The following is an 11,389-nucleotide window of genomic DNA, read 5'->3' as shown; positions in this document are numbered from 1 at the left end:
TGTATGCGAATTTCCCAATAAGTCACCCTGTATAATAAAATTTTTGACATTTCTCGAATTCACGATAGCTTAGGAAATTAATATTTAGCATATATCAGTAAATTGAAGATGGAGTCCTTTGACGTATTTGTCCTCCATTCATTCGAAAAATAAGCCACTATGATGACTATATTACTTTTCAACAAATTTTCTCGTGAAATAGTCATGTCGAATACTAATCGACATAAAAATTCAGGCTTAATATTCAAGGATTTTGTTGTTCGGCAAATTCGCCCATGACATTTTTTTCCAAATCATTTGCCTCATGGCTCGTGATTATCAACATTCGCAAAATTGCCATGCACCAAGCTTTCATATTACAATCGACAAACTTTGCTGGCAAAATTTCATCTCTGGTGCTTTTACATATATGAGAAAACCATTTCCATTCCTTGTGTAAATGGAAATGCTTCTGCAATATTTCTGGTTATAATACTGAGAAAAGAATATAGCACAATATTCTATAAAACGAAAATGAGATAATGAAAACGTATTCAATCTTTTTCGCAGGTGATCATTATTTCTGATTTGCAGGATTTCGAATGATATATAGTGGAATTTGAAAAAACGCAATTGGGATTAATTAAACGTGAGAAATACATATTTCTATATTTGAAAACTACAATGCCAAGACCGTCCTGGAAGTAAGCAGTATATTACCCTAATTAGGGTCCTGGAAGGCAACATTAGTCATAATTTCAATTCCAAGACTGTCTTGGAACTGATATTTGGGTCCTGGAAGTCAACATTAGACATAATGTCAATTCCAAGACCGTCCCGGAACTATACAATTGTCTTGGAACTAGCCGTTAGCTGATAGGAAATGTCACGGAACTCGACGTTAGTCATATATATATATATATATATATATATATATATATATATATATATATATATATATATATATATATATATATATATATATATATTTAAAAAAATTCTTAAAAGCAAGCTGAACTCTAAAGCTATGTTCACGGCAATAAATATATGGGCGGTACCTAGTCTAACCTACTCCTTCGGAGTTATAAAATGGTCTAATACAGAACTAAAAGCGATCGATACTAAAGTAAGAGTGCTCATGAGCAAGTATGGTATCCACCATCCCCACGCATCTGTCAATAGACTGTACATGCCTAGACACTCTGGTGGCAGAGGCCTACAGAATATCGAAATCACTCATCAAAAGGCGGTGAACGAACTCAGAAAATACTTTCAATCAAGAAACTCACCGTTCTTCAAGACGATATGCAGAGAAGACCATAACATCACGGCCCTGAATCTAAGAAGTACGACGGACCCACCTCGGATGTTGACGCTTGAAACAATGTCTGAAGAATGGCATAGCAAACCTCTACATGGAAGATACCCAGCAGCGCTGAAAGAGAAAAGAGTCAACCAACAACATTCACTTACTTACCTCACTTCGGGCTACCTGTTTCCAGAAACAGAAGGACGCATTACTGCAATACAAGATCAAGTCATACCAACAAGAGCATATTTAAAACACATAACTGGAAAAAATATACTTACCGATAGATGCCGTAAATGCTGTCAAGCTCTTGAAACAATCCAGCATATCACGTCGTCTTGCTCCATTCTAGCACCAAAAGAATATACGAACCGCCATAACGCAATGGCGAAGGTGTATCATCAAGCCATTGCTATCAAAACAGGTCTCATAAACTCCACAAAGAAAATACACGAGTACGTACCTGCAACTGTACTGGACAACCAAGGCTTCAAACTTTACTGGGACAACTCAGTTGAAACGGATAGAATGATAACACATAACAGACCTGACATCATACTGTTTGACAAAGAAAAACGAAAAGTTACAATAATAGATGTAACAGTACCAGCTGACGACAACATCAGTAGAGCGTATTCCGAAAAACTGAACAAATATCACGATCTTGCATTTGAAATGAAAGAAATGTATCAGTTGAAGACGATCTCAATTCTCCCCTTGATAATTACTACCAACGGACTTGTTGAAAGCCACTTAGTCGATAATACCCAATCTTTAGAACTTGATTTGAACCTCATTAGCATAGCACAGAAGGAAGTGATCCTGTGGACAGCTAGGATTGTGAGAATGTTCCTGACAACGACCTAAGAGAATTTTGGTCAGATATGACCCGGTTCCTCTTAGTAACCAGAACCCTAGATGGTGAAAAAAAAAAAAAAAAAAAAAAAAATATATATATATTATTTTTTTTTAAATTTCACACGTAATGTGGTGACTCAGAGCCTCTCGGGTTCCTTTCGAACCAAGAGAAGATCCGTTCGTTAGTGAGGAAAGATGATATTGACTGTCCCCAACAATACCGCTTTCTGCATCCATGAGATAGTATTAGGGTGCAGTTCTAATTCTTTCAGATGTTGAACGGTTCTTTTAAGCACAAGTCCATTGGCACTTATAATCAATGGTATTATTTCAACTTTTTTTAGCCTCCACATATCTCTTATCTGCCTTGCCAACATTTCATATTTCCTTATTTTTTCCGCATAGGTTTTTACCATATTCTGGTCTTGTGGTACCGCAAAGTCGATAATTGTTGCCGTTTTAGTTTTTTTATTTATCACCACCATGTCCGGCCTATTGTGCTCCGCTCCCAGTTCAGTCAGTATCGTGAGGTCCCAGTATATCTTCGTTTCATCGTTTTCCACAACTGCTTCCGGAACATAGAGATGGTGCGGCGTGAAGTGTTGTATGAGGTTCTTTTTCAGGCACATGAGTTGATGTACCACCTTTCCCATGTTATCATGTCGTGATAGGTATCTTGTGCTGGCTACTACTGAGCATCCTGCTAGTAGATGTTGTGTGGTTTCCTCAGCGTTATTGCACAGTCGACATTTGGTGTTTTCTACTTGTTGTTTCATGATGTGTTTACTGTAATTTCGGGTTGGTATCACTTGGTCCTGAATAGCGAAGATCGTTCCTTCTGTTTGTGGAAAGAGGTAACCTTGAGTCAGGTAGGTATTGGAGGCTGCTATGTCTACGTCTTCCTGGTGCAGGTTTGCGTAGAACCTGCCGTGCAGTTGTTTACTTTGCCAGCTTTGTCTGAGTTGTTCTGCATGGTTTTCTCTATCCTGTTCATCATCGTTCGTTTCCTGTGCCATACTTTCCTGTGCTGCTACCCATCGATGTATTGGTAAGTTTGTGTTATTGAAATAATTTTTGATATTAATTTTTTCTTGTTTACAGGTATCTTCGATGGAACACAAGCCTCGACCTCCCTCTTTTCTGGGTAAGTATATTCTTTGAACAGCAGAGTTAGGGTGCAGTAGGCCGAACTGGGTCAATGTGGTTCTTATTTTCCTATCTATTAGTTGCAGGTCCATTTTAGACCAAGCGAGTGTTCCTACTGTGTACGTGAACGACGGAATAGCCCAGATGTTTATGGCCATTATTTTGTTTTTAGAGGACAGCTGTGTTTTCAAGATTAATTTTACCCTCCTAAGTAGTTCTGTTTTTGCTTGTTCTTTATTCTCTGCTTGTCTGATTTCAAATGATTGTTGTATCCCCAAATATTTATATGTTTCTTCAGTGCTTAGATTTATATATATATATATATACAGGGTGTCCGGGGAGTAACTGTACATACTCATACCAGAGATAGAGTTGGACTAGCTGATTACGGATTGACTATAAAAAATTAATTTCTGGATTTCCCTGAAAAGCTACAGGGTGATTTTCCAACTTCATGGAAATACTTAGACCATCATAAAATTCAAACTTATTGACGGATATTATTGAAACTTGGGAGGTTCTTGGCACATGCTAAGGTTCAGTCAGAAAGATATCAATTATTCCATCATTCCAGGGCCGGACTCATTAATCTCCATTTAAAGTATTCAGGGTAAGAAAAACACTTTGTATTTCGAATTACAAATAATTGATTAGCTTTTTAGAAAGAAGCTAAATTATGCTTCAATTTTTGGTACCGCTCAAAGCTGCCACATCAACAATCATTTTTTTATGAATTTTTTAATTTGGATAAAGTTCGAAAATTGCAATTTATTTACCTGAACAGGACATAGTCATCTTGTGCAGGTCGAAAATAAATAATAAATTTTCTTAAAAAAGTCACTGAAGGTGAAGAAGACTATAATAATTTGTTGATATACTGGGTGGCCACCCCAGACGCGGATTTCACTTTGAGGGAGTAAATGAAGGTATTTTGGTGATGTGTATAGAGTATACAGAAGCATATTTCAAAATTATTCCTATGTATACTGGGTGTTCGACAACAATGATATAGACCAAAGTTACACTTCTTCCAGTGAAGAGCTGCTGAACAGAATAATCAACGCCAGAAATAATGGCGATATGATTCGAAAGGCTGTATCCAATTTGAAAATTCGTCAAGAGAAGTGTATACAAGCTGATGGTTTTCATTTCGAACCACTTTTGAAATATCGTTGACTCAGCAATTCATTCGTTCCTATTTTTATTTTTATTAGGTACTTTTTACTGTATTTTAATTTTTTTCATTTGTTATTGTTTCGTTATTGAAGTGCTATTGAATGCAAATTCAAAAATTCATAAAAAAATAATTCTTGATGTGACAACTTTGAGTGATACCGAGAATTGAAGCATAATTTAGCTTCTTCCTAAAAAACGAATCAATTATTTGTAATTTGAAATACAAAGTGTTTTTTTTTGCCCTGAACACTTTAAATGAATATTAATGAGTCCGGCCCTGGAATTATGAAATAAAGTTTCAATAATATCCGTCAATAAGTTTGGATTTCATGATGATCTAAGTATTTCCATGAAGTTGGAAAATCACCCTGTAGCTTTCTAGGGAAATCCAGAAATTAATTTTTTATAGTCAATCCGTAACCAGCTAGTCCAACTCTATCTCTGGTAAAAGTATGTACAGTTATTCCCCGGACACCCTGTATATACTCATTTTCAATGAATGGGGTATCTAGGTTGGATTCAAATACTCTAAATTTATTCAATATAAACGTTATTTTACTACGACCATTAAAAATAACCTTATATATATATATATATATATATATATATATAAAGATATATTTCATTTTTATATTAACTATTATATATCAATTATAAAATCTGAATACACTGAATACAATATAAATTTCAACAAATAACATGTAAAGGTATAGTAGAGTTCTTATTCGAAACCCTTTGCAACAGATTATCCCCCAATTCTGTAGACGTTTCATGCCAAACACATTTTCCGATAATAGGGACTTCTTCTAGTGGCGGTTTGAAAACGACAAGAAGCGTAATACAAAGACCATCTCCATTTGAATAATGATGCTCTACCTGCGAAAAAATAGGAGTATTAGGATTATCCAAAAAAATCAGATTGTGTGTACAGGGTGGGCAAAATTAGTGATACCTGAACTACAACTTCTTAACTCAACGAGATAGAGGAAAATGAATGGCACATTACGTTGGTCTTTTTTCGAGAAACTTATAATGCTATCAACTGCACTCCACTATCTTCTTTTGTTTTCGAGTTAAAGGCCAAAACTGAAATTTTGGCGATTTCAACTATGGTCATTATCTCCGTTTCTGTTTGTGTTAAGATGTTGAAATAATAACATTATGGGGACACTTTTCAATCAATCCAGTGGCGTACTATGATTTTTCCAACAGGTTTATTTGCTGAGCTATAACAAAAAGTTGTGTTTTTTCGTATGAAAACAGTAGTTTTAAATGATTTTTATGCCCTCCTTTTGCTCTCATTTTGCAGCAGGGCACTGCTGGTGTAATATTACACCAGCAGGGCACCTCAACGGATCTTTCCAATATTGGTATCATTCGAAAGCTCTCGTTTTGCTCACCAGTCCGTTCGTTTTGTTCAATATCTGCGTTTTACTCTCGATTTGCTCTTTTCGAATCTGCGATTCGTTTTTCTCTACCACTTACCGTTACCGAGATATAGATAATCAAAAGTTGAAGGAATTATTAGTTTCTCGAAAAAATGGCGACCGTAATGTGCCATGCATTTTCCTCTATCTCGTTGGGTTGAAAAAGTTGTAATTCAGGTATCGCCTAATGATTCAAAATATACCTATAAGAAGGTTAAAGTTGCAGATCTATAAATCCAAAGACAAAAAAGTTATTGTTATGATGATATATCTATCATCTATCCTCTCTATCGAGAGGAACTCATAAAACATTAATTTAGTGTCCTCTATATTAATAATATAGTTGTCGTCCTTTTTTTATTTAGTGAAGAAATTTTCCATTTTTTCTGATGACACGACCCATATAAAGCTTGAGCTGGAGATGTTCTATCTTCTCGAGGACTATTTCTTAATGCGAGCAAACCGTCATAGAATTTTTCTTCGTTTAAATTTCCACATTCGAAACTTTTTATGATTAGAGGTTTTGGTTTTTTACCTGGTTATATGATATGAATGAATGGTTTTTTCTACGACTCAAAGATCGACTAGTTCTAATTCGATCATTCTCTTTGCCCTCCAAAATTTCTTTAAATTTAGCTTTATTCACAATTTTCAGAACCAATTTCACAATATGGATTACTTCTCGAGAAAAGAAATTCATCAATAATGTTATCAACTGATAGTCTGGAATACCCTTCGAAGCTTGAATTGACAAGTGATTTTAAAATTTTGTTCTCCCAATCTCTGAATTCTGGATATGTTAAAGAATCATTGAGATTCTCAGGTCCTGATACAGATGAAGAAAGACATAATCTTGGACGATTTGTATCCCGCTTCTGTTCATCTCTATCATTCACACTACTTGAATTTGTTTCAAGTAACGAATTCATTCTTTTGGGCATACTTCCACAATACAAATTATCTTTTTTATTCTTTAAGGACAATTATTAAGTTCGTATTGCCGACTGACTGCGACATGTTATAATAGTAAATAGAGATGAACTTTCAAGACATTTGAATATTATTTCTCCATCAGCGTGTAGAGTGTAGTATGAAAAGAAAAACACTCTGGTCTTAAGTATGATCTTTAATCAGCTATCGATTTCGTCAAAAAACTTATACCATCATCAGGCTGTCCTGAAATGACACTCATGTATATAAAGTACGTCCCGACTTTGAAGTGTTCATTGTAGATCGGATAATTGAATTCACATGCATACAGATTTACTCTCTTAACTCTAGTTTTCTTGTATTTTGTATCTATAGACCTAACACGCCACCACAAGCTAGTATCGAAATTTTTCTTGATTCTATTGAGCTTATTTTAGATAAACGCCTTAGTGAAGGGGTGAATTTCATATTGGCAGGCGATTTTAATGTGGATTTGATGACTGATTCCAAGCCAAAAAAAAAGGAATTGTGACTTTAGTTTAAAGCTACGTTTCATGGGCAACTAGGGTAACCCAACTCTCTGCTTCCTGTCTTGCTTGATAACACAAGCATGGATAATAAGGATTAATTCAAATGCATACCGCCCGCTGATATGAATATCAACAAGTGTTACGATCTGAATTGAACTAGCCAATCTGCCATCGTCAGGACCCTAATTGGAATACGCCCCATCTAAGAAAAGCAGTGGGGATTGAATCGGATATCGTTTCATACTGGGTGGCGCTTTGTGTTACTGGATAGTATTCAGTAGCGCTTGCCAGTATGGAATAAGAGTCCATCAATTCCAAACGTTCTACATCGGAGAAGAAGCTATGTTGCTCTGACGAGGTCAAATAAGACCAAAACCATGGTCAGCAACTGCTTTTCTTCAATGGAGCGTACTTCTTTTAGGGCCCTGACGATGCCAAATTGGCTAGTTCAATTCAGAACACTTTTTGATATTCAAATCAGCGGGTGGTATGCATCTGAATAAATCTTTATTATTGTATTCATTGCCTCACCGTTTAGGCGTGATCATTCTTGATTTTAATCACGAATATTCAATAAATGATAACGGGAATTTGGAATTTTCAAAAGGCGTATCCTTCAATTCTAAAAAATCTGTAACTTTGCCAACGTTTCGGACATTATTTGTCCTTTCACAAGGCTGCAATAATACAAATATATTAAATCAGGTACTCATCCAGACGAACAGACTCTCACCTCGTTATAACTCTTAAAATATAATCTCGGCAATGAATTTTGGTTTTGTGTTTTCGATCAAGGGTTAATTGTTCATTGTTTATCTCATCTGTCCTATGTCATCAACAATAATCAGTGAGATGGTAAATCTGTTATTTCCCAACAAGTGGTCTTGGCAGTTCACAACACATTAAAAACTATACAAAACATAACATTTTTAAAAACAATAAAAGCTGGTGAAGCACAAAATCTGATTGATATCATGAATTAACAATGTAAGTTAAAAATTGTAGACTAAAAGTATCACGGGAATGAAATGGTAAAAAGATGGTGAAAAACAACTACAGTTTATTTTCAATAAACTCCACACCCCCCACCAAGTAACCCTATCGTTCCCTATTATTAAACTGTTATATATCACACTAAGATGTTGGGTGTCTTCTCTGAAATTCACAGTATTGTGTGTTCTGATGTTAATGATTTCACTTATCAGCCTTCTGTTGTAGTGTGACTCAATGTTCAAAATGTTGACATCTTCAAAATTGAACTTGTGTCCTTCCATGTGCGTGTGTACTGTTAGTGCTGTCTTATGTGTGTTGTCAAGTTTTTCAGTATCGTACATGTGCTGTTTTACTCTTTCAAAAGAACCTATTTTATATAATGATGAACAATGAAAAAATAAAAGACAGAATCCAAATATCCGTTATATCAACATCAACAACACCGATGTAGTACTGAAAACAAAATTTGGGTATTTGCTTAAATCCAACAACAATAAAGAAAAACTCGGAGGAGACCTACAAAATCAAAACAAAATACTTTCTTTCAAGGAAACAAAACAAAGGAGATAATGGAACACAAACAAACATACACCGTAGTAATTGCTGGTATGGAAAAAATATTAGCGATGAAGAACTTAGTAAATTCCTGAGAGAAAACGATCTATATCACCGATATTGCAGACGAATACTATCTCGACAATTTAATTCTCCAACAAGCTTGATACGTTTCATCACAGGTCATGTGAGAACATCTGAAGAATTATTAAACAATGGATTATTCTACAAACACCGTCATTATTCGGTATATCCATCTGTCTCAAATTCGATCACCCAACAGAGCAATAATACACCGCAATGTACGAAATGTCGTGGACTACACAAAACTACCGTGTGCAAATCCAATCAACCACCCATAGTTCGGCATATAGCGACGAAAATCACCAGGCTTGGTCCTTGAAATGCCCACTACACCCCAAAAAACCTATAGATGGTATCCCAAATGCTAACATTGCCACTCAATAAAAGATCAAGAGACATCCAAGAATCTTCGAAGAAACAAAAGAGAATACACTCTTCAGTCACCATACACGATATCATACTCGACACATTTATCAGGAAACTTAACAAAACAAAGAATATAAATAGAGAAGAACTTATACAAAATGGATATAAGCAAATGAATGGTCTACTCCACTCTATATTATTTAATTTATGCTCTATGCATTTCGGCAAGGTAACTTGTCATCATCAGGTGCTCGATGAAATTGTTAAAACGTCAACAATGTTACCCACTGACTATCTTCATCTCTAACACCCAAAATGCCACTCTGAAGGATCATCAGCTTGGATATAAATAAAGCCTTTGACAGTGTGTGGCACAAAGGTCTCTTATTCAAACTAAACAAGATGAAAAAACCCAGATATCTTCTGAATATCATAAGAGATTTCTTGGAAGATCGCAAACTATTAGTCAGTATTATTATTAGAACAGTAAATCATAAATTTTTGCACCACAACAAGGTACACCGCAAGGTTCTCCACTTTCACCACATCCGTTGTTCGGGCATATTTAACCCTAATAACCCACTACATTATATTTTACAGTATGCAGACGACACTCTTATATTATCCCACGAGAAGAAGTTGACAAAATGTATAGAACAACTACACGAACTATTGAAAAATATAGAAATATGGTTCCGTACTTGGAGATTGAAATCAAATCCATCAAAATCCCAGTTCATAATCTTCAATCATAAAATATCAAGCAACTCTCCAACAATGTTCATAAGTAGTGAGCGAAAACATCCACAAGTGGCAATAAAATACCTTGGTGTCTATGTAGACAATAAAATGAATTTTAACCAACACACTAAGCAAATGAAAAAAAAAACATCCAGGGCAAAGCATTCCTCCAAACTTGTAATCGGCAACCAAGGCCTTTCTGTTCAAAATGCAGTCAAAATCTACAAGTCAGTATGCAGACGAATTTTAATTAATTCACAGTCCGAGTCATTCGCTTGACAAAGGAAGACGTGCTACAGTGCTCCTAGTGCTATAAAAGAGAAAGCGGAAGAGAAAGTCGAAGTGAAAGTGCCCACTAACAAAGACAGAAGTTTTTTTCGTTGGTACTGCAGAAAACATCAGGTGAGCTTATTTTTCGTATCTTTTTTCTGATTTTTCTCATAGCGTAGAAAACTTTCGGCTTTATACTATAGTTTTATATTATCTTCACTGTAAGTGAAGATTCCTGAATATTTTATTATTTTCAAATTGTTTGATATTTTGAGATTTTTGAGTATAAAACCATGTCGGAAACCTCAGATAATGAGGGTTCCTACATGGAAGCGACCGATGCTGAAGAATTCAGCGAAGGCGAACACAAGGAGCTTGTAAAGCTCAGAGAAGAAAATGGGCAGTTGAAAGCTCAAATTGTCCAACTGACCGAAACTGTGACACAGTTGATCGGTGAGATGCGCCTCTTGAGAGAGGAAATGACCAATGACCCGAAATAATATACCAAAATCCCCCACTTACGCCACTATTACAAAACCGGTAGCGGGTTCCAAAAATAATTCCCTTAAAGGAGTTGTTTCACAGCCCGAAACAAGAAAAAATGATGCAACGTTGGCTGCGAAGGCCCCAAACGCGCCCCCAACTAAACGCGCGCGAAAAGAAAGCTCCTCTTCTGATGAGGAGACCGTCAAGCAGACAACGGGAGTACCTAAAAGGAATAAAATCCCACCCATCACGATGATGGGTACATCAGATTGGGTAGAGATCTCAAATGCTCTCTATACCAAGAAATTCAGCTATAACCGGGCTACTGTAGTGAAAGACGGAATCAAGATTATAGCCATAACTGTAGATGTCTACAGAAAAATAACTAAATTCTTCGACCAACTTGGAAAGGAGTATTTCACATACCAGATGGAAGAGGAAAAGAAAATTTACGCCGTCATTAGGCATCTTCCAATAGACGCAGATCTGGAATTGATTAAAAATGACCTGAAAGTCCAGGGAATCGATGATGCTGAGGT

At 35.9% G+C, this 11,389-nt stretch overlaps 1 protein-coding gene across 1 annotated transcript in view; it reads right to left on the bottom strand.

The window, feature by feature from the left end:
• Positions 1–5,122: 5,122 nt before the first annotated feature.
• Positions 5,123–11,389, bottom strand: part of LOC123315828 (8-oxo-dGDP phosphatase NUDT18) — a 60,554-nt gene continuing 54,287 nt past the window's right edge. The window contains exon 4 of the mRNA XM_044901703.1: positions 5,123–5,344. Within this exon, the coding sequence (XP_044757638.1) occupies positions 5,156–5,344 (189 nt within the window). The 3' untranslated portion in view covers positions 5,123–5,155. The remainder of the gene's footprint in view (positions 5,345–11,389) is intronic.

This window comes from Coccinella septempunctata, chromosome 6, assembly GCF_907165205.1.
Source record: "Coccinella septempunctata chromosome 6, icCocSept1.1, whole genome shotgun sequence".
Lineage (NCBI taxonomy): Eukaryota > Metazoa > Arthropoda > Insecta > Coleoptera > Coccinellidae > Coccinella > Coccinella septempunctata.
Note: the sequence above shows the minus strand (reverse complement) of the source record. Positions and strands in the feature narration are given on the sequence as shown.